Source organism: Panthera onca, chromosome D3, assembly GCF_046562875.1.
Source record: "Panthera onca isolate mPanOnc1 chromosome D3, mPanOnc1 haplotype 2, whole genome shotgun sequence".
Lineage (NCBI taxonomy): Eukaryota > Metazoa > Chordata > Mammalia > Carnivora > Felidae > Panthera > Panthera onca.
Genome location: NC_138350.1, coordinates 54,781,459 through 54,806,862, shown reverse-complemented (window position 1 = coordinate 54,806,862; position 25,404 = coordinate 54,781,459). Strand labels below are relative to the sequence as shown.

The following is a 25,404-nucleotide window of genomic DNA, read 5'->3' as shown; positions in this document are numbered from 1 at the left end:
TATCTCTAAACTTTGTGTCTCTCATTTACCAAATTCACGTTTGCCTTAAATTTTTTTGTGTATGTATGTTATCTGACTGATGGGCTGTTAGTAAGCTAGCAGGAAGTGAAGTAAGGGTGATTCATTTTTGAGCTTAACTATTATCTTCCTTCAATAGCATTTTAGTGTGTTAATATAATACAATTAGGACATTGAATAAACCATAATTTTTTGAGCACAGACTTGCCATCACACATTCCATTTACAAATCTGATTAGTTTTGCTGTCATGTTAACTTTAACATAAAATTTTTCCAATAGTACCTATGTTTTATAGCACCCTCAAGTGTTATGTTAGATTAGTTAGTTTTTTGAATTCTTGTTATCTAAGGCTTTTTATGTCAATGGTTGACTACAGGAACTGCGCTATAAAATATTCACTTAATTCGTTAAATATGTCACTCATCTTGAATGACATAAAAACAGTGGTATCCTGGGGCTAGTTTGTACTAATTTAAGAGAGCTAATTGTTACATTTTCAGAAATTTTATAAGCCATTTGTGAAACAGCCATTATTAAACATTAAGGGATATGAACTTAGTAAGCTATTTACTCTGAGAGGTGGTAGAAACTCAAAATGTATCACTGCCTAGTTATGTTATTATTATTCATACTTTTGTTTTTTAAAGCTTATTTATTTTTGGTTTGAGAGAGAGACAGCACGAGTGGGGGAGTGGGCCGAGAGAGAGGGAGAGAGAGAATCCCAAGCAGGCTCTGTGACGCCAGCATGGAGCCCGATGCGGGACTTGAACTCATGACACTGTGAGACCATGACCTGAGCTGAAATCAAGAGTCAGACACCTAACTGACTGAGCCACCCAGGCTCCCTATTATTCATATTCTTGAGGTAGCTTTTCTGGTCTATTATGTGGTATTTTCACCAGACTGCTATGCTGTCGTGCATCTCTTCCTAACTCTGGGCTCGGTGACTTCACACTGGTATCTTGAAATATTCTTCGGTGGAAGTACTTACGCCACGGAAATCAGCAAGTACCACACATCAGGGCTGGATTTATTGTTCTGCTTATGGCCATAGAGCTGAAGCTGAAAGAAGTCTCAGTTTAATAAAATTTATACAAGGGAGAAATGATACAACAGTAAAGTACATCCCATGTTAAATTACAAAAGAACTTATTAGGAAGAAGTCTGCAATGAAATTCCATTTGACATTATCATGGTTTGAATAAAATAGCCTGGTTTTGCTGACCAAGAATTGAACACAAGTCAATGAAAGCATTCTGTGAGAATTAGTTGTCTATATGTAATTTACAGTAAAAAGTATTACGTATTTTGCTATTATTTATAAGTTGTATGCTACACATCCTTATGTTATTAAAATTTATAAAAACCTTGTGTATGGGGCGCCTGGGTGGCTCATTCGGTTTAGCATCCGACTTTGACTCAGGTCATGATCTCATGGTCTGGAGTTCGAGCCCCACGTCGGGCTCTGTGCTGACAGCTCAGAGCCTGGAGCCTGCTTCGGATTCTGTGTCTCCCTCTCTCTGACCCTCACCTGTTCATGCTTTGTCTCTCTCTGTCTCAAAAATAAATAAACATTAAAAAAATTAAAAAAAAAAAAAAACCTTGTGTATACCAACACACTGCTATAAGCCTTGGTGATTTAGCCATTTCCATTTTCACTCTACATTTATGGGTGTGCAGACTGTTAGAATTGTATTGTATGAACTCCTTTTTTGATGTTTTGCCTCTTTGAAATTAAGGGTTTTTTTTAATGTTTATTTATTTTTGAGAGAGAGACAGAGCGTGAGAGGTGGAGGGGCAGAGAGAAGGAGTCACACAACCCGAAGCAGGCTCCAGGCTCTGAGCTGTTAGCACAGAGCCTGACGTGGGGCTTGAACTCACGGACTGTGAGATCATGACCTGAGCTGAAGTGGGACGCTTAACCGACTGAGCCACCCAGGCGCCCCTGGCCTCTTTGAAATTAAAATCTGTGTTGTTGCAAATGGTAATAGACAGTATTACGTTAAGTGAAATAAGTCAGATTGAGACGGACAAATGCCATGTAATATCATTCATGTGCAATGTATAAAACAAAAGAAATGGATAAACAAACAAAAAGCAGAATCACCCCTATAAATATGGAGAAAAAACTGGTGGTTGCCAAAGGGAAAGGGGTTGGAGAGATGAGCAAAATGGATGGGGACGAGTTGGGGCAGATACACGTTTCTGGTTATAGAATGGATAAGTTACGGGAATAAAAGGCACAGCATAGGGAATATAGTCAGTGATAGTGGAATAGTGTTGTATGGTGACAGATGGTAGCTACATTTGTGGTGAGCACAGTGTAATGTAGAGTATTTGAATCACCGTGTTGTCCACCTGAAACTAATGTAATATTGTGTGTCAACCATACTCAGAAATTTTTTTAAAATTTAAAAATGCATATTTAAAATACAATAAAATAAAACAAAAAAGAAATTAAAATTCAAAGCTATTGGAGACTGCGTATTTCAAGTGTTTTTGAGGCATAACACACACCGTGTAATTCATCCACGTAAAGTACACAATTTAATGTTTTAGTATATTCACAGGATATAAAACCATCACCACCATCATCTAATTTTAGAACATTTTGTCCCTACTAAAGTCCCTTCTTTGTAACCATTAGCAGTCAGTCCCCATACACTCCTCTTTCTAGTTCAAAGCATCCAATAATCTGCTTCACATCTGTAAATGTGCCTTTTCTGGACACTTCTTATAAAACGAATCAAGTAATAGGTGTCTTTTGTTGTGTCTGGCTTCTTTAATTTAGCTTTATATCTTCAAATTTCATCCATGGCATAGCATGGATCAATACTTTATCCCTTTTTATGTCAGAATAATATTTCTTAGAATGCTTATACCACATTTTGTTTATATTTTCAGTTCAGAGGCATTTTATTATCTCTATTTTTTTGCTGTAATGGATATGCTGCTGGATTTTGTACACTTTATTTTCTGTGGGCCTATGTTTTAATTTCTCTTGAATATATGTGTGTACTTAGGGCTTTTTCAGTCATCTGGTAAATCTGTTAAATTTTCAAGTTCCTGTCAGACTTTCCAAAGCACCTGCATCACTTTGCATTTCCACCAGCAATGCATGAGAGTTCCAAGTTCTCCATATCTTTGCCTATACTTATGTTTGATTATAGCAATCCTAGTCAATGTGAAGTAGTATCTCATTGAAATTTTTATTTATGTTTCCCTGATTACTAATTCTGTCGATCATTTCTTCTTGTGCTTACTTGCCATTGGAACATCTTCTTTGGGGAAATGTTTATTCAAAATCTTTACAATTTTTTTTGTTTTAGGTATACAACATAATGATTATGGTGTAGATATATAATGATTATATGATTACAATGATTATATGTAATGAGACATATATCAAAATGATCACCACAATAGGTCTGGTTAATATCCACCGCCACCCATAGTTACAACTCTTTTTTTATGATAGGAACTTTTAAGATCTTAGCAATTTCAAAAATGTAATACAATATTATTATCTATAGTAACCATGCAATATATTATATCCCCAGGATTTATTTATTTTATAGCTAGAAGTTTATACCTTCAAAATTTTGACCATCTTTACCCATTTAATCCACATCCTACTTCCTGACCCTGGTAACCACCAGTCTGTTCTTTGTATCTATGAGTTTGGTTTTTTGTTTGTTTGCTTGTTTTTTTACATTCCATATGTAAGTTAAATCATATGGTATTTGTCTTATTTCTCTTAGCACAGTATCCTCAAGAACCATCCATGTTGTTGCAAATAGCAGGATTTCCCTTTTTTTTTGTGGCTGAAAAATATTCTATGTGTGTGTGTGTATAATACCACAATTATGTGGTAGCACAAAATGTGGCTTATATACATATGACCATATTTTCTTTATCCATTTGTCCATCAACAGATAGATACTTAGGTTGCTTTCATGACTATTTTCTCCCAACATTCATAGCTATTGTAATGAAAATGAGGGTGCATGTATCTTTTTGAGTTAGTGTTTTTGTTACCTTTGGATAAACCCAAAACTGGAATTGCTGGATCATATGGTAGTTCTATTTTGAACTTTTTGAGGAATATCCGTACCATAGTGTTTTTCATAGTTCTGCACCAGTTTACATTCCCGCCAGCAGAGTGCAAGGGATCACTGTTCTCCACATCCTCACCAACATTTGTTATTTCTTGTCCTTTTGATAGTAGTTATTCAAACGTGTATGAAGTGATATCTCATTGTGGTTTTGATTTGCATTTACTTGATGATTAGTGATGTTGAGTACCTTTTCATGTACCTGTTGTCTGTTTGGGTGTCTTTGGAAATGATGATTCAGATCCTTTACCTATTTTTGTAATTGGAATGTTTGTATTTTTAGCTATTGAGTTGAATGTGTCCTCTATATCTTTTGGCTATGAACCCCTTATCGGATATATGATTTTCAAACATGTTCTCCCAGTTCTGTGGGTTGTTATTTCACTTTTTTGATGGTACCATATTCAGCATAAAATTTTTTTTTAAATTTTAATACAGTTCAATTAATTTTTCTTTTGTTGCTTTTACTTTTGATTTTATAACTTGGATGACTTTGCCTTACCTAAGTTTAAAAACATTTATTTCTCTGTATGGTTTATTTTTTAAAGAATTTTAAGTTTTAGCTTCTACATTTAGGTCTATGGTTCATTTTGACTTAATTTTTTTGTATGGTGTGAGGTCGGGATTCCATGTCATTCTTTTGCATGTGGGTATCCAGTTGTTCCAGTACCATTTGTTGAAAAGACTATTTTTTCCCTGCTGCATTGTTTTGACACTCCTATTTAAAATGAATTGAAAATGAGTGTAAGGGTTTATTTCTGGAATCTCAATTCTGTCCCATTGATCTATATATCTATTCTCATGCCCAGTACCATGTTGTCTATTATGTAAGATTTATAGTAAGTTTGAAGTCAAGAAGTGTGAGACTTCCAAATTTCTTCTTTTCAAATATTATTTTGGCTATTCTAAGTAACTTGCATTTATATATAAACTTTGACTTGTCAATTTCTGCAAAAAACTAGCCAGAATTTTTAAATGGGGATTCTATTACCATCTTAACAATATCAAGCCTCTGCTCTGTGAGCATAGGCTATTTTTCCATTTATTTGGGTCATTAGAAGTTTTTATAACAATGTTTTGTATCTTTCAATGTATGAGGCTTGCACTTTTTTTTTAACTTTTTGTCTAAATTTATGTCTTGTATTCTAATTTTTAGATGCCATTGTAAATGAAATGATTTTCCAAATTCATTTTTGGGTTTTTTATTGCTAATGAACAGAAATGCAATTGATTTTTATATATTACTTGTGAACCTCAAATTTGCTGAACTCACTTATTAATTCTAACAGTTATTTGGTGGATTCCACAGAGTTTCCTATATACCAGATCATGTCATATACAAATAGAGATAGTTTTTTCTTCCTTCTTTTCAATCTAGGTGAACTTTCTTTCTTTCTTTCCTTCCTTCCTTCCTTCCTTCCTTCCTCCTTTCCTTTTCCTTTTTATTTCTTTTTCTCTTTCCCTTTCCCTTTTTCTTTCCCTTTTTCTTTTTGTTTTCCTTTTCCTTTTCCTTTTCCTTTTCCTTTTCCTTTATTTTGCCTAATTGTACCTCCAGTAAAATATTAAATAGCAGTGGCTAGAGCAGACATTCTTGTTTTGCTCCTATTCATAGTGGGAAAGCATTCAATCTTTCATTGTTAGATATTGGTCATGGGATTTTTATAGATGCCCTTTATCATGAGAAAATTTCTTTCTAGTTTATTAAGAGTTTTTCTCAGGAAAGTATGTTGGTTTTTGTCAAATGCTTTTTCTGCATCTATTGAAGTGATCGTATGCTTTTTGTCCATTATTCTTTAATATGGTGTATTACATTAATTAATTTGGGGGGGCACCTGGATGGCTCAGTCAGTTAAACATCTGAATGTTGATTTAGGCTCAGATCATGATCTCGGCTCAGGTCATGATCTCGCAGTTCATGAGATGGAGCCCTGTGTTGGACTCTGTGCTGACAGCACAGAGCCTGCTTGGGATTCACTCTCTCTCCCTCTTTCTCTGCCCCTCCCCAGCTCCCACATGCACACCCTCTCAGAATAAATGTATAAACTTTAATTAATTTTTATATGTTAAACCAATCTTGCGTACCTGGGATTGTCCTACTTGGTTATGGCAATTTTGAGTTTTAATGAGTGTGGGTGTAAATTGAACTTCATCACAATTGCAAGCAGATCCATATGACAGAAGGATAATAGGTGATGTCCCTTCCCCAATGCATGTGATTTCAATATTATCTTGATTAACACTGATTTCTTGAAAGTATACTAACTGTTAACCACTGATGGTGAAGCATTTCCTATATATGTTCCCATAGCGCAATTTATACCTTCTGTACTCTAATTCTGTACTCTAATTCATACAACCTGTAGTTATATGATAGCCACCTAAAAATTTCAAGTCTTAATCCCTGAATTTTGTAAATGTTACCTTGTTTAGAAAAAGAGTCTTCATAGATGCAATTAAGTTAAGGATAGCGAGTGAAGAGGTTACCCTGGATTATCTGGTTAGACCTAAATGCCTTCAGATAAAATGAGTCACTAAGAGAAAGAGACACACGAAGGAGAGACACATCAAAAAGAAGAAGGCAATGTGACATGGCCTCAAGGCATGGAATGCTAGCAGCCACAAGACTGGAAGAGACCAAGAATGGATTCTCCTGTAGAACTGCCCGAGGGGGTGCAGCTCTGCCACCATCTTTGAATTTGGACATCTGGCCTCCAGGCCTATGAGGAAATAAATTCTCTTGTTTTAAGCCTCCTATTTGTACTAACTTATTACCAAAGTCACAGGAAATCAGTATACACCTCTAACAATTATTTGATATTTTTTTCCTGTACTAGACTGTGAACTCCACAAAGACCTTGATCATCTGTCTCATACACATTGGTAATTTTAGTGCCTAGTAGAAGGCTTGGCGATGTATTTGGTCTTTCTGGGATAATTGTTGAAGGCGCGAGTAAGTAGGCTGTGATTCCTACGTCGCTCATATTTTATTAACTGTATACAGTCACTATGTTTCTGATTATCCAGCAAAGGAAACGAGAGGAAACTGTAAGTTTTATGAGTTGGAGAAAAGACAAAATTTTATGTGTGTTTTTGCTGGTGGGAAGAGCTAAAATTTGGATATCTAGCCTAGGAACAGTGGATGTTCTCTGAGGAGTGGGTGTAGGTTGGAGTGATTGGGGGATGGGCATCTGAAATGGTGCTTCCCAGGCACTGTACTCTAAGCTACCTCAGTTTTTCGGGGTAGTTACGGCCATGCTTCATGCAGTTTCTCTGTACTTTCACTACATATGCTGGTCTTGTATCACAAGACAATAAGGGATTATCCATGAGACCCAGTATAGAAGAAAAGATGGCTTAAGATGTTAAAGGAGATAAGTGAGAAAGATATAAACCTAATGAGGAATCACCTGCATTCTAGGTAACTGTGGAGGAGTGCTTCAAATTTAACAGATTGTGAAATACACAATCCACATATATTTGAATATATATGTATTTGAATATATATGTAGTTATTTAAATATATACGTATAGTTATTTAAATATACCATTTGACTCATTGACTGCATAATAATTTAGCTCAGATTAATCATTCTCTTATGCTGTATACCAACATTAATGCCTACATCATGTTATTTCAGATTATGCCTCGGGGTCCACGTAAGAACATTGTGTGTGTATGCACGTGTGTGCATGTCTGTGTTTGCAAATAGAAAACGCTTTCATATAAGATTAAATGTCTTTCTTGTCTAATTCCTAATTTCTTATTCTTTTCTTATGAATTTCTTACTTCTTATCATTTATGGGAGCTTTTTGCTACACTTTGTACCACCATGGCTTTTACCCTGTGTGAATTCCCACTCACATCAAATTGTGTTTCTTCCAAGAAGCTATCTCAGCCGGAGGTGATACCTTTATTCTTTCAACTCCTATAGTATGTTGTTTACATTTTTATCCCAATCATTAAAATGACAAGAGCTGCTATTTGTCAAGTGTTCACTATATGCCAACCAATTGGGTCACATCCTTTTCCTTTGTTACTTCATTTGATTACAATTCTGTGAAGCGGCCTCTATTATCTCTGTTTTCCAATTGAGAAAACTGAAATTTGAGAAGAGTGAAATTTAGGGGAATTTCAGTGATTTGCACAAAACATCCAATTTCTGAGTGGAGGGTCCAAAGTTCACACCTAGACTATCTCTAGAGCTTCCATTTTTAACTTGAACACTTAGTGCCCCTTAGTCTAATCTTAAATTATATGGTGTTTAAGGTTAGGGATTTCATATTATTTCTTTTATTTCTCTAATAACAGCTTCCAGTACCCAGCAACTCAATAAAATTGATTGGATGAATGAATCAATATTTAGAATGAAATTATTGTAATAAAAATTACTAAGCCTTAAAATATGTTTTAGAATAATTTAAGAATGTTATGCTGATGGCAACAAATAAGTCATTATAAAACTTAAAAGATGTTATTTATGGGTAAGCATGATCACTATGCCAGATATCTTTTTTCATATTTCTTAAAGTTCTATATGTGAATGTGTGAAATTATGCAATATTCACTCACAAGTTTTTAAAGTTTCCTATCAGATGATTTGGCTCAGTTTATCAAAATGTTTTTGTTTAATTACCTCTTTGTGGTGAATATATATTTCTTTATTAATTCTGTGTATTTTATTTATTTATTTATTTTTTGGTTTTGTTTCCAGGATGGTGTAGGGGTAGATGAGAAGCTGTCTTTGCGGCGGGTAGCTGTGGTTGAAGATTTCTTTGACATTATCTATTCGATGCATGTGGAAACAGGGCCAAATGGAGAACAAATTCGGAAACATGCTGGACAAAAGAGAACTTACAAAGCAGTAAGTTAAAAAAAAACAAAAAACACAGAAAATAGAAAGGCATGCATTTTGGAATTTGATATTATGTATGTTTGTTGAAAATGGTTTAAATATTTATAAATAGTCTATCTTTAATATAAATTAGACCATATCATGGTCACACCCAACATGTAAACTATTATTATTACTGATTCTGTTTTGGTCGTATATTCACTAAGTCTGTTGCATATAATTTAAATCTGTCTCTAGCACTCTCATTTTGTTTTCTTTAAATATACATAAAATGTGGTAGTCCCAGTCAAATGCCCACAAATGGAAAGATATATTTGTGTTACATATTCAATACATAATATATATTCAGATCATAAATATATGATATATGGACTGGGTCATATGAACTTTTGTACTACCACTATAGTCTTAACATTCCTTCCTTTCAAATCATATTGTGTATTATAAGTATTTCCATTTAATACTTATATTCACATGGATAAGAAAATTTGATGTACTTTTCTTGTGTCACCTTATATTAAATACATTTGTCCTGAAGAATATGCATTTCTTAATTTTCCAGAGTAGAGGATTAAAATATATGTGTTGTTTTCATAGATCCAATGCCCTTGAACATTTTAAAATGAAAATAGACAATTATGTATATCGTAAATTATGTGGAAAATAGATTTAATTAATTGTTAGATATTGAAATATTTTCAAAATGGAGTTATATATTATTTCTAAAGTTTCTAATTATATATACAGTTTGACCTAGACATTTTAATCTAGCTTTTATTTAATCAAACATTTTATGAAATCATCTTATAGATATTTCATCCTTTCTGGGAAAATTGAACAGTAAATTATTCTTTTCCAATATGAGCAAAGTATACATCAGAAGTGTTTTATCAGCAATCAAAAATAATATCCTTTTTTAGAATTCTTATTGAACTTTGCTTTTGGCTACCTTTTTATTGACTGTTTTCAGCTATATTGATACACAATATCAGTCTGGATCCATTTTTTTTTCAGATACAGAAAAATGTGTGAAATGCTCAAAGTTTCAAATACAGGTACATATGTTTGAAAATTAGCTACTGAGCATAAGAAATAGCTTCTTTTCCATAACTATTTTTTGCTATATTTCCAGGGTCATATTGAATCTTTGTAGTTGCATAATAACCCCTAATACATGTTGTATTTATCTCTCCTTCTCTATGGTTTTGTTTCTTGGCTGTTTCCAAATTGCATGGTTTGTGGGCAGGCACTATTGTAAGTTTCCTTACATAATTCTGCCACATAAACTTTCTTTTGACTTACATATCCTAGGAGACATTCTTATCATGACTAATGACAATGGCCTAGCTTCTTAAAATATTTTTATGTAGACTAATATTACTGAACATACTCATTTTGCTTGTCTCCTAAGCCAGGGTTTTATCTTTGGATATTGGATATTAACAGGAAAAAATATACATCGATCTACTAATATCACTAACTGTGTACCCTTAAGATAATGCATTTTCATGAAATAGCTACCTGAACTTGATAGAACTTCGTACGGTAGGAATGCATAAGTTCAGTTGTGAAATGGAAACAAACGTGTCAACAAAAAAGTGGCTTCATTGTCAGTAGTAGTGTGGCAGCCAAATCTGTTTAGGTGCCAAAAGCAATTTAATATGATTTAATCTTTGAAGTGTATTTATTAGACACCTTTAATTGAAACGGAAACATGATGTAGACCCAACTCTCACCGTTTTCTTAGATGAAATGTAGGGAATGTGATCCCTTGCCATGATTCTTGCTAGACACTTCCAATAAATTGGTAAACATGTTTCCAACATGTATTATTTTGCATTAACATTATGAAGATATTGTATGCATTTTGGGGTGGAAATACCAACTTTGGACATATAAGTAGCACTGAAACATCATCCATTCCCTCTTGAGAACATCCTATTTGAAGATCCTTTCCCAAGTTTATTTTTAATTTCCACATCTAAGATATTTTCACCCTTCACTAATATCATGAAGATTCTTCTCGGCATAATCTTTTACCTCCTGCTTTCTCTTAATTGAATCCTAATTAGGAAAGATTTCCATTTTATAGAGTAATAATACATCATAGAACAAAAAGAACCACTGCAATGCCAGCAAAACTGTGCATATCACTCTATAATAAATTAAGTCTAATGTTAAAATTTAATATAAATGTTCAACTAACAGGGCATAAAACTAAATGCAATTTGAAATGGAATGGTTTAGTGGTACTAGGGCCCTACACTGTTGGGTCAGTGTTTAATTCTCAAGACTAATGCTAGAATTGGCTAGTCATTGGTAGAATTAGCTAGATATCAATTGCAATTACAATGGTTCCCATTAAGTTTAAGATTTTTTTCTACTTCTAACACATTAGTCATAGCGCATGCATGATTATGTTTATTGACCTTTTTTCTCCCTTTTGCTACATGGCCAAGAAATCATACTTAATACAACTAATCATTAAAGCGTTTCATATTGTTTTAATAATATTATCAATAGATTTAGTGATCATTTTATTTACTTTGCCTTTTTTGCAAATCTTTCTATGTTTTCACTCTGCAGGAAATGGTGGTCCTTTAATATTGGATTAACTTTTGAATGCTATTTGTTTTTATCTATCTGCGGTATTGTCATTCCTTGAAATATCTAGGCATTATACAACTTAACTGTTATCACAATCTGACCTGATTATAGATAAAATTGGAGGGTATGTGTCCTACTCATGAGCTCTTTTTAAAAATCCACATAAAATGACACATTTTAGGAATATGTAAAGGCTATCATAATTATTTTGTTCAGTCATTGGGGAATTCTAGTGTCTTTTAGGTCTTTGCTTTTTTTCTGCATTTTTCCTTGCATATATGTGAACTATTACTGCTGCATTAAATGTATTTCCTTCCTTATATTTGACGATAGTCAACTCTTGATTATCTGTATTAACAGAATGGAGAGGAGGAATGGCTCATTTAAATATCACTTACATTTGAATTGAAGATAAATCTTAGTACTGAAAATTGAATGTTAAGTGTGCTTAGTAATTTGGAAGTTTACTCCAAAATTAATGACGTAACATTATAAGAAATAATTGTGAGATGTCTAGTCTTCTAGTATTTAGTTCTTCCCAACTTCTGCCCGCACTTTACCTTTGGAAATATGTCGCTCTTCTTCAGTTATCTTTTGTCACTTGTGTTTTATCACAGGCTAAGCACAGCTGCCCTTCCAGTAATATTTCTTACGTTAGGGTCCAATTAAAGGGTTAAATTTCAAACTCTTTCTTCTACATGTAAAATAGGAGGAACTGGTAGAAATCTGGGAACTAAGGGGAAAAGTTGGTGTTTTCAACAGAGAGAACAGTCTGCATATAAATGTGTACACACACACACACACACGCACACACACACAACTTGTAGTGTGATACAGTAAACCTACATGTATTATTCACATACATAGCTGCCAATAATTACATTCATTTAATTCAGAGTGGAGAACATATGCTGTAGCTAAAAAAAAAAATAGGCTAGAAGCCAGACAAACTCAGTTTCAGATTTCAAATCTAGCACTTCCTATCTGTATCAGTTTTGGCAAATTATTTACTTTTTTTTCTCCTCCTGTTCAAGGGCGGTAACAATATGCATGGTGTGGCGAAATAAATCAGTTCATATGTGTAAAGTGCTTGGTACATGGTAAAGTTTGGAATAATATTATTTGTCCTTTATCCAATCACTACTCATGTTCCAGGTAGAAGAATAAGCAGGACGATTCCCATAGATCTGTCATTGCCTTAGTTACAATTATGGACATAATCGCCTCTGCCCGCCCCGATGCCTCTGTGTTGGGAGATAGGAATAGTAATAACTTTTCATGCATTCTTTTATGTCCCATTCTAGACATCAGCATCCCTGGAAGTCCACAGTGTAAGTTTTATCTGAGGTTTCACTGGGCAGAAGGGAGGCATGAAAGCAGGCCAGGGTTTCCATGTTCAAGAGGTCTCCTGCTTAATGGAAGTTTATGAGAATTCCATTCTTTTTATTTGCTCTTTCCAAAGTTTGAGTCTGTTAAGTTACTTTCAGATTAATTTTTTGAAAAAAATTTAAAACTGGCTCTCTTTAAGGAGTGTGTTTTCAATATGAATTGAACATCCATTTCTAGGGATGTACTATAGAAAAATAATGTATCGTGCAGAATGTATTGTGCATTCCTACTCTGAGAATTAAAAAGGTACATCTTTATTCTGTGAGACCTAGAATACTTAACCTTAGCTTTAATTAGCATAATTTTTGTTCTGTTCTTTTTATAAATACCTATTGGTTTGGTGTTTCCACTTCTGAATAGGACATTTTAACTTGCACCAGTTTCTCACGATATGTATGTAAAATTTTCTAGAATTCTTGTCAACTTATGAGACTAATGAGAAAAATCTGTAGCCAATCTGGTGTGAAAAAATAATACTACACTAAAATTTAAGAGTTCTAAACAATTAATTTAACCACTTTTTGGCTTAGGCTACAGTTTACTCAGATACGAAATGAGGGGGCTACATTTCAGGTATTTTCAAAATCAAAGAATAACTCCAGTGTTAATGGTGTGTATGGGGCCGTCACTGTGCTGGAGACATAAGAGATAGTAACCAAAGTGAGTAAATTGGTTTGCACCAGAAATGTTCAAACATAGGGAATGTATCCTGCTGTTACAAAGGCAGATTGGCTGATAAGCATAGAATAGAGATAAAATATTCCTGCTCCACTCTGATCCAGAAAATTCTTCTATAAATAATCATAATGATGATGATAAGAGCAATAATGAAAAGGATCTGTAGTCATTGGACTTCATATTTCCAGGAATTTAAAATAGTAATCAAAGGAGAAAGTCCATAAAATATTATCAGTGTCAGCAAATCTTCACTGCACTCCATTTTTGTTAAAAATGTTGCAGTAATCTGAATCATGTGACGAATGAGCAGCTCCTTAGTTATTATGGGATTTTAAGCTGCTGCACCACACATACGGCTATACCCCAATTGCATTTATTCTTGTCTAGAACGTGATGACTTTGCTATATATCCCTTTTGTTTATTTATGGTTTTTCTTCTGTATCTTTATTGTGAACATGAATGATCGTGTGAAGACCAGTGTTACCTGTCTTACGGTCCTATAGTCTGAGACAGCGTTTAATAGGATTTGCTCAATCTTACTATTGAAATAGGGGACTACCTATATACTTCTGTGATTAGTGCCAGAGAGGCTTTGCTCTCCAAATATTTTTCCCTTCCCTATCACAGTGCCTCAAGTTTTACAGTTAGGATTTAATTTACTTGGGTTAAACCATAGCCCCTGTATCTTTATACAGGCTTCAAATATCCTTGAGCAAGAAAAGCTGGAGAGTAAGGCTTCGAGCAGTCATCGACACTTTGTGTGATCACTTTACACATTTGCCTCTGTCTCTCGTATCTAGCTGGGTTTAACTCAACCATAGAGAAGTATACTGGATGGGAATGTGCGTTGCCCTAAATTAATGTTTTGATATCTGGCACCCCAGGTAGCATAGGATCTGCTGGATTTTTGTATGAGCCCTTAGTGTGGCATTACACTTACATATAGCTTTTGAAACATGTATGATATTTAGAAGTTGGGATCTCATGTCATCAAGGCAAAGATGAAAAACCTTTACAAACCTCATTTGAAAATATTTTCCAAAAAGAGGATACCATTTATTTTGATATTTTTAGAACGTGAGAACAGTGTTTAAAAATATGTTAGAAAGGTTGGGGTGCCTGGGTGGTTCAGTCAGTTGAGCCTCCGACTCTTGATTTCAGCACAGGTCATGATCCCAGGATCGTGGGATCCAGCCCCTTGCCGGGCTCCACGCTCACAGCGCGGATTCTCTTTCTCTCTGTCTTTCCCTTGGTGCCTCTCTCCCTACTTGCACTCTCTCTCTCTAAAAACAAAAGAACGGAAAGAAGGGCACTTGTTGTATGAGCACTGGGTGTTGTATGTAAGTGATGAATCACTAAATTCTACACCTAAAACTGATATTACACTGTATGTTAACTGGAATTTAGATAAAAATCTAGAGAAAGGAAAAAATTAAAAATTGATGGGAAGTATTAGATTTAAAACTCTGAAACTTAAATCGGATTTTCTAGTAAAAAGTACTATCCAATCATGATTCACTATAATACAATAAAAAAGTGTACGCTTCTGTCTCTTCTCAATCCCTTTTAGTATTTTCAATTCTCTCCTTCCCTCTCACAGATTCAAGTGCATGGATAGGGTGTTACTGAAGCTACGTGTTGAGGAAAATGTTCTCTGGGACCTAGAAGTTAATATTATGCTGATAAGCCATCTTCTTTGATTTAATGCAAAGAAATTTCAAAGCAAAGTAACATAGCAAATGAATATAGGTTCCTGCCTTGTTTATGCAGGGAACATTTTTTATTTCATTATTATAAACTACAGTGGCTTTAAAAAATTTTTTTAATGTTTATTCATTTTTGAGAGACAGAGTGCAGTCAGGGGTGGGGCAGAGAGAGAGAGAGGGAGGCACAGAATCCGAAGCAGGCTCCAGGCTCTGAGCTATCAGCACAGAGCCCAGCATGGGGCTTGAACTCACAAACCTTGAGATCATGACCTGAGCTGAAGTTGGACACTTAACTAACTGAGCCACCCAGGTACTCCTACAGTGTCTTAAATAAACAACTGTTCTGGATATCAGATAGAGATAGAAAAAAAACTTAAAATTATTCTAGCTTCAAATAATTTTGTAGACATTCTCTAATATTGAATTCAACGATGATATTATGAAATTATAACTAGTTTATCCTTGAGAGTTTATGAGTACAAAACATTTTCAATGATAGATATTTTATGCTACTTGGATAAGGTTCCTTTTTTGTTTGTTTTTGCGTTTTATGACTAGGTAGATGTTGAAATAATCACACAATTCTTGATGATGGGGGCACCATATCTGTTTCTCATGCCACTGTGTCAAAGAAGGCACTCAGTTGTCGAAGGAATAAATTCTCCTTGTCTTTGTGAAGCCCTTGCCTTTTTGATACCAACTAAAGAGTATAAAGATGTTACTGTCACTGGCAATAATGAAATAAGATTAGCAGTGTATCCCATGGCTGTAAAGACTGTGGACTGCACAGCCCATGTTGACCTTGAAAAGAGCCCCAGATTTATGCAATTTTGTAGGTTATGAATAGGGTAAAAAAAATATTTTAACACAAGTGCTTCTCATTTGCTTTTCAAGCAAAACTTGAATGCTCCATTAAATAATGCTATCATCTTTGGGGTGTCTGGGTGACTCAGTCAACTAAGGGTTGGACTCTTGATTTCTGCTCAGGTCATGATCTCATGGTTCGTGGGTTCCACCCCCGCATCAGGCTCTGCACTGATAGTGCGGGGCCTGCTTGAGATTCTCTCTCTCCCCCTCCCTTGTTCTCTCTCTCTCTCTCTCAAAATAAATAAACATAATTTTTTAAAATGATGCTATCATCTTTGAGGCAGGATATAAACACTACTTACTTTTCCAGGCATTGGTTTATTTTTATCAGATACACACTTCCACCTACATATTCCACACATACACACATATATAGGTTTTAGGCAGGTGATTTCTAAGTATTGAAAACATCTATTAAATTTAAACATGGTACACATAATGTTAGATCTACTTTTATATTAGAGCAGCCATACTATTGTTGAAAACTAAAAGTAATTTTCAGCCTAATAAGTCAGATGGGTGAAACATCTCAGAAGGAAAAAAAAAATCAATGGCAAGGCAATTAGAGTTATTATACAACCATTCTGAAACTGAATACTAGTGTACTGCCATTCATCAAAATTGATTTATTTCTCATATAGGTGTAGTTAAAATTATCACAGGTGGGCAGATTAATAGTGCAAATCCATTATACTCTGAAGCTGTCTTTTTGGTAGTGGAAATCGTCAAAAGACATAAGAACTCACCGAAACCAGTTAATCATCAACTAATGTCACAAGCCCTGTCGTTAACAATTTTTGTATTAAACGATAATGTCCCAGTGAGTAGATCTGTTCCTCGAAAGGGAATTAACCTTTTGGAGAAACTATTAACTCTTAATGTCCAGCCTGGTAAATTGCTACTTCGGCGCACCCTTGTGGTGAAAGTGAGCCAATGCAGCTTTACAACAGGATGATTAATGCCTACCAGCTGGTGATTCTCACTCGGATCCAGAGATTTAGGTCTTCCCTGGTGTGGTGATGATATAACAAACAAAAATCTCCCGAGTTTCTTCAAGCATATGCATGGGTGCACCTATGTAAATACTTAACATAAGTATTTAAAAGGGATAAACTATAACAGGAAGAAGAGACAGGATGTGGATGACTAGGATGAGGTAGTAGAGAGAAAATGGTTCCCGTTTTGATGTCAACCAGACTTGTTTTGTTCTTACTTAGTTTTATTTTTTTCTCTACTGTGAATAATGCTGCTCTAAGCATTTGTGTCAAGTTTTTTTGTTTGTTTATTTTTGAGAGAGAGAGAGAAAGCATGAGTGGGGAGGGGCAGAGAGCTAGGGAGGCACATGATCCAAAGCAGGCTCCAGGCTCTGAGCTGTCAGCACAGAGCGCTACCTGGGCTCGAACTCACAGACTGTGAGATCAAGACCTGAGCCAAAGTCGGATGCGTAACCAACTGAGCCACCCCGGCTAAATCCCAGATTAGGTAACAAGTTGGGCTTGTATTATGTGAAGGATTTTTTTTTTTTTGAGGCTCAGAAATAATATATGTAAAAATTTAAACAGTAATTCCTTCAAACATGATACTATATTGAAGGGAATGGAAATTTGTTTTTTTTTTTTTTTGATGTGTAGTTTTTGTGGGGTGACAGATTCTATAAACAGCTTCTTTAAAAAATTATTTGTTTATTTAATTTATTGATAGAATGCAAGTGAGTGAGGGGGAGAGAGAGAGGGGGAGGGAGAGAGAATCCCACCAGGTGCAGAGAGAGAGAGAGAGAGAGAGAGAGAGAGAGGGAAATAGAGCATGGAGTCTGGAGCCGGGCTCCAGCTCACGTGAAGCAGGGCTCCAGTTCACACGATGCAGGCTCAAACTCATGAACCATGAGATCGTGACCTGAGCCGAAATGTGATGCCTGACTGACAGAGTCAAACAGGTGCCTTTACGTAGCTTCTTACTAACTAGATTTTGAAAGATCTCTTTCTTTGTATCATCTGTGCTCCTCTTTGGCCTATGGATAACACTCCCATAGGCCAAAGAGGAGCACATGTGCTTGACTTTCCCAGAATTGAGATTATGATTCACTGGCTTTATCAGAAACAGGTGTCCTTTCCTGATAGGTAAAAAAGAGACCAGCCTTCACCTATTCCTTGTCTGTTCACCTGCCCTACTCCTCCCCAGCCCCCTCTTTTTTTCCGGGGAAGTCCTCTCCAGTCAGTACATGGCACAGCTGTACTCTACGCCTTGGCTACAGTAATGGGAAAGGAGGTGAATCCCAGAAGAAACTGACTTAGCTGCCACTTTTGAGAATTTGGAACTTTGACCAAGAAATCTCTCTCTTGGTATGCTTTTTCTCTTAAGTAGAGAACGGGTAAACATAGTATCTTTGACCTGTGTATCCATTAGTTATTATCTGTATAATCTAAGACAACATTTCTCAGTCGGGCTCTGTAGGTCTTTCAGCGGGCAGTTGGCTTTGTCCAAATACTCCAAGCCATTTACTGTCCTTCACCCCTGAATGTTATGTTCCAGCAACACAAGCCCGGCTTCCTGTGAGAGTCAGAATGCATCCCTATTCTCTATTTCTGGTCACCTCTATAGCACAGTAAACACACCAAGTTGAGAGATGTGTTCTTCTTTGTTTAAACATTTTTTAATGTTTATTTATTTTTGAGAGAGAGACAGAGCAAGAGTGGGGGAGGGCAGAGAGAGAGAGAGGGAGACACAGAATCTGAAGCAGGCTCCAGGCTTAGAGCTGTCAGCACAGAGCCCGATGTGGGGCTTGAACTCACGAACCATGAGATCATGACCTCAGCTGAAGTTGGACGGTTAACCAACTGAGCCACCCAGGCGCCCCGAGAGACATTTTCTGAAGGACACCATGTGGCCAGTTCTCTACTTAGTATCTCAGAAAATTGTTATCATTATTTGCCGGTTGTTGAGCAGTTCAAGAATTCAGACTATGATTTCTGCATCGTGGCACATAGTTATCCTCTCATGACTGTGCACTTTGCCTGCACAGATCTTTGAGGGTGCTGTAACTTACTGGACTCCTGAGTAGTGAAGTCTAACCTTCTCCATTTATTCCCATTTCCCCTAAGGTGCCTAATTCTTGCCTGCTTTAAGTACCTGTGGCAGTGGTATTCTTAGGTACCTGTTTCAAAAGAAACACTGCATCCCCATTGACCAGCAGCACGTAGTAGTAAAGGTAAAGTTTAACAGAGGGGATTGCAGTCAGAACCAAGGGAGAGCTTGAATGTGCTGATGAATTCTAGACCAGGAAGTTTGAATTCTTTTTTTTTTTTTAATGTTTTTTTTGTTTGTTTTTGAGAGAAAGCATGAGTGGGGGAAGGACAGAGAAAGAGGGGGACAGAGGATCCAAAGAAGGTTCTGAGCTGACAACCGCAAGCCAGATGTGGGGCTCAAGCTCACAAACCGTGAGATCATGACCAAGCGCCCTGGAAAGTTGAATTCTAACTGGTCTTTCCTAACCCCAGTAAATGCACTAATATTTCATATTATAAACATGTTTCAGAAAAAATCAAGAGAGGAAGTAAATTCTCCACAATTCCCGTGTGTGTAATTGTGTATTTTCATGTAGCTCTTCGTACAGCAAGTAATTATATAAGCATTTGCTTTGCTGAGTCATTTTATTTACATGCAATATTTAGGGATTCTCTTTATTTTACTATTAGGAAATGTGCATGAAGAAAAACTTTTCACTGCCCATCTGCTCATTTTTTTTCATCTAATATAAGAATTCTCTGTTACAACAATCTGTTCCTTAACAGGCAAATATTCTGACATAAGAAGTGACAAAAATAGCATTCACAACTTTAGAGATCTATCGCCAGTTGCTTATCTCTCTTGTTGATGGTGTCTCATTTGCTCAATTGATGATAACTATTTTAATTATTGTAAAAAATACAGCTCCAAATTAAAGATGTGCATCATTATAAGAGAGAGAAAACAGAAAGAGAATAAGGTTCTTTTTTCACAAAGCAATACAGCGAAGTTTGAACTGTAATCAATGAAGCAAAAACTGTTTCCAGGAAGAGTTAATGAATTAGAATTAAATTACATGGCATGCTACTTCTTGTTTGCCTATGCCTTGATCTCCTAGTGTGTGATGTTGTAGTGCCTCATTCATGTGCTTTGCCCTGGAATGCTGTTCCCTCTCTGCTTACCTCCTCAATTCACGTCAGGTGGCGGTTTTCTGTGCTTCTGCCCAAGCTGAGTGTCTTTGCCCTTCGCCTCTCATTCTAGCATCTCCCTGTCCCTGGAGGACACTGACTTCTGCCACTGTTCTGCCTTCACCATTCATTCCCCTCATACTACATCCGATGCATTTGCTTCTGGTTTTCAGATCACTTTGAGCTGTCTACAGGTTGACCTGAACTGTCTAAAAATATCCCTGCCTGCATTAGGCCTTCTTTGGATTTTCCAGCCTTCATTTTTAAATTTGACCGCCTATGCAGCATCTTCTCTCAACCCCATAACAAAAATATTTGCATTGACAGACTGCATTCTTCTGCTTCAGACCCATTGTTTGCATTACCTATCACAACCCCTTAGTGAGTTATCAAGTCAATTTAGTGGGTTGTAAATCCTTTAAAAGGATAAAATGGAAGGAAACAGAAATGATCAGTTTTAATTTATAAATGTGTATATGTGCTAGCTTATCATATAAACTATATTTACACTTGTGCTGTTGGTCTTAAAAGTTGGAAAGCATCACTTTAAATGGGGACTGTGATTTCAAATTGCCTCCATACTTTCCAGTAATCACTTCCACTCCCCTTGGCTCTCACTTCAGCTCTTGGTACATTCTTATATTTTCCTGATGTAACAATTTGTTTCAAATTTAAAATCATCTTCAGGCTCTAACCCATATTTTCACTCATTTTAGATAAATGTATCCTGTGAGATTACCAGATTTAATGAATAAGACAGAGGATGCCCAGTTATATTTGAATTTCAGATACACACTAATTTTTAATATGTTTGTCCCAGTATTGCATGTTTATGTGGGATTTATATTTAGCTGGGCATGCTGTGTTTTATCCACTATCATTAATCCTATTTAAAAATCAACACTAGACCCTAAGGGTAGAAAAAATTGTGGTGCCTCCCCTATCTGTAATTAAAAATAAAAACAGTCATAAGCCCCAAATACGTGTAAGGATGATCTGAATTTGCCATGTTACACTCAGTTGCTTTTTTTTCTTATTAGAAATTAAATTCCTCCAGTTGTGAAAAATAATAAAGTAAAACAATCCTAAAACTCAGCACTAGATGTTCCTTTCTGGGCCATCCCATCCCCCTCAACTAAGTGAAAAAAGCAAGGGGAGCTGGTGAATGATCCAAGAAGAAAGAAAATGATCAGACAAGAAAGAAGGAAAAGGAAAAGCGGACCATGCTGTGACTGAAAATAGCAAATGATAATAGCACCAGAGTCGTAGCAAATCAAGCAATAGTGCAGGATTTATGGGAACTCAAAACAAAACAAGAGATTCCTGTCGGGGAGCAGTGGTGACTTTGGGGATGGAGTGCAAATGCAGCTTCAGCTGGTTTCGGTATTGGAGACATTATTAAGGTACGGGGATTCAGTTGGTTGTTTAACAGACATTTAGGGGTCAGACAGATACAACCTAGCACCAAATGTTTCTAAACATTACTGAGGGTTTTGACCCAAAAATTGTTGAGGTCCAGAGTGAATGCAGTTTTGATGTAGGTAAATGCCTACAAGCCAAATGCCTGGCTTGCAGTCTATTTGAATGTTACCACACATGCACTTTTTACCTAAGAGCATTTATGTTGAGTCCTGATGAAAGCATTTTTCAGGATGACTTTAGAATGAATCAAATAGTTACTAATAGGCGATTCCAATAATTTGATATATCCAGGCACATTAGTGGTATAGAACCAGATGTAGAAGTATTCAGGGATAAGTTTACTATCTGTGCATTTTGGTAGGTATTTGTTGAATAAGTAAATGTTTAGGTGAAAGATGTCTTCATCTTTGTTTTTTCTTTTTTTTGAGAGAGAGTGTGAGCGGGGGAGAGGGGCAGAGGGAGAGAGAGAGAGAGAGAGAGAGAGAGAGAGAGAGAGAGAGAGAGAATCTTAAACAAGCTCTGTGCTCAGTGTGGAGCCCAGTGTGGGGCTCGATCCCATGACCCTGGGTTCATGACCTGAGCCGAAATGATGAGTCAGATGCTTAACTGACTGAGCCCCCTGTGTGCCCCATAAATGTCTTCATCTTTGAAAGACAGCTTCCATATGCACCTCTGCAAATTAATAATTATCTCTGTGGAAGTGCAATGATGCTCCTGCTCATCTTTTCTCATGCATAAAATGGGTAAAAGAGAATCCATATAAATATAAGAGCAAACCACTGGCTGGACATTTCAATTTCACAATACATGTAGAAAAATGTCTGAGCCAGGTGTTAGAGCATTTGCGGGATTTTTTTTTTTCTTTTCTTTCTTTCTTTTTTTAGCCTTAATTCCTTCCTTTCAAATGTGTTCAAAGATACACAATGTGTAAAGTAGATAAAGGCAGGGTAGCCCTTGTTGAATAGAAGATATTACCCCGAACTAAGGCTTCCCTTCTTCCAAAAGAGGTGTGCTGCTATTTCTTTATGAATCAGGACCTATGGGGTCTTCAATAGCATTTAGAGTTATAGGCTTTATTCAATTATATTTCAATTTTATTTTATTTTTGGAAATTTTTATTTATTTTGAGAGAGAGAGAGGGAGAGAGAGAAAGAGAGAGAGCGTGCACACATGAGCAGGGGAGGGGCAGAGAAAGAGGGAGAGAGAGAATTCCAAGAAGGTTCCATGCTCAGCGCAGAGCCCACTGTGGGGTTTGATCTCATTACTGTGAGTGAGATCGTGACCTGAGCTGAGATCAAAAGTCAGACGCTTAACCGACTGAGCCACCTGGGCAGGCCTAAATGTTATTACTTTTTAAAACTGCAGTTTCTATAGTTGTATTATCCATTTCTATACATTGCACGTGGTTTGGGACAGAGGAGCACAGTATTAAATATCACAATACCAAATATAGCAAGGTAAACAAATTTCACCAGGAGAAAACTTCTAATTTATTTTTTGTTCAGAATCTCAAGAGTGTTCATAAGAGAAAATAGCAAAAGTTTATCTCCGAGGGCAAATTCTTCCACAAGTTACTGCATGGTATTCAGCAACAGACATGGTTTTAATTCCAGTAAAATAAAAGTATTATTGCTACTCTCTGAAATCATTTTACAAAAAAGGCAAAAGTAATTTTAAAAATGGTATGATTAGGCCAGTTTTATTTCCTTAGAGACTCAGTATCTGAAATGGAGCACACTATACCAAGACATCGAGATGAGGAGTAATGTAACTTACGATGAAATTCAGCACTTGCCTACCAGTTTTCCAAATTACTGATATTTAGTAACATTAATTCTGGTTTGTTTTGTTTGGGAAAACCTTACTGAACCTAGGACAAAATGGTGTGATTTTGGTGGATAAATCGTTTGACGTTAGCTGTTTTGTTTTGCTTTAAGAAGTGTTTGCTAATGCTCATGATTTCCCAGCATCATGTAGTGTCTCCGTTTCAGCTCATGTGGCAGGCTTGAATCTTAAGCCAAGAATGCCTTCTCCACTGGTGAATTTCCTTCAACAATTAGAATTCTTACTCCTTTAGAAATAGGCTACTCATAGTCCTTCTCGTACATTCTATTAAAAGCAGAAGCCCTATGCATTTTGTTCCCGGCTGTTAAATGTGACGGCATTGTCTCGAAGCCGTCACTTTAGCCATGAGTTCTTGCCGAACAGCATGTTGTTCGTTTCCTCCAGGTGGAGCTCTCCGTCGTTACTGCACAGTCTGATGTGTTTCTTGTGGAACTTTGTAACCTGAGCCAAGGTACAGAGAATTGGACTGCCCCTTGTATTCAGAATGTCACCTCAAACCAGTTACAGCATCTTAATATTACAAAGAACCGCACACTGGGGGACATGATAAATATTTCAGCATGTTAGCCTATGCAGTGACATTAATATTCCAACTCTTTATGGATGAGACAGTCTCTCTCTATTTCTTTTTGAATGCTAATAAGCAGGAGAGGCTATATATACAGTGATTAAAAGGATCGTCTCTGAAACCAGATAGTCACCTGAATCCTGTCCCTTTACTTGTTTGACAAGTTGTACAACCTCTCTGGAGCTTAGTTTCCTCATCTTCTAAACAGAGATGACGGTGGTAATGACAGTAATCTCTTCCTGGGATCGTTGTGAGGATTAAAGTGTAAAATCCATGTAAAATCCTTACTTAGCATAACCAGTGCTTAAGGACTCAATTCATGGAAAACTTAAATGCACACGTATTGTTCAGGAAACATTTCCTTTTGTGTAAAACAGCAACAGTGAGTTATAGTTGGCATACATTGAATGATATCTTAATTTTGAGAATTGTCCACTCTACAATTTCAGGAACCAGAGTATTGCGGATATATGTACAAACTGAGTACATTTAGAGCACTTTTCTACTGAAAATGTTCAGAAATTAAACGGTTAAAATTAGAGAAGAAGAGGCTTGGGACCGAGGAAAAGAGACCTAGAACAAAGAGCCCTGTTTTAAAATCCTTCTCTGTTAGCCATGTTGCTGTCACAATTTTATGGCTCGCGTTAATGAGCTGAACTTGCATCCTATAACCGTGAGACACACAGTCTCAGAAACAACAGCAAAGCAGCAATTTATTATTACAATGTTTTGATTAACTTCTTCCATTTTTCCAACTCAATGTTACTTCAAGTATTCAGATCTAGGTAGGAAAGATTTACTTCTGAAGACAAAGCTCTGCTCATCAAAAGTAAGTGTAAGAAAACTTTAGGAATTATATACTATTGAATTTGTAAGATAATATTTGCAAATCAATTTATGGTTGATCTTTTAAGTTTTTTTTTTTTAATTTTTAAATTAAATTTTTACTAAAGAGCATGAGCCAGGAGAGAGGAGCAGAGGGAAAGAGAAGGAGAATCTTAAGCAGGCTGCACATCTAGCATGGAGTCCGATGCAGGGGTCGATCCCACAACCCTGGGATTATGACCTGAGCTGAAATCAAGAGTCGATGCTCAACCGACTGAGCTACCCAGGCACTCCTATTTCAGTTCTTTTGGATCGCTG

General features: G+C 36.2%; 1 protein-coding gene across 7 annotated transcripts in view; it reads left to right on the top strand.

Moving 5' to 3' along the window:
• Positions 1-25,404, top strand: part of NOL4 (nucleolar protein 4) — a 429,971-nt gene that overhangs the window by 86,400 nt on the left and 318,167 nt on the right. For 4 of the 7 annotated variants that reach the window (XR_009604343.2, XM_060613568.3, XM_060613567.3 and 1 more), the window contains exon 2: positions 8,848-8,997. Coding sequence is in view for 4 of the 7 variants with exons in the window: in XM_060613568.3 (XP_060469551.1) it covers positions 8,848-8,997 (150 nt within the window). In the remaining 3 variants the exon portion in view is untranslated. Of the gene's footprint in view, positions 1-8,847; positions 8,998-9,980; positions 10,044-25,404 lie in introns of those variants that run through there. The other 3 variants (XM_060613573.3, XM_078435354.2, XM_060613570.3) reach the window with 3 other exon arrangements.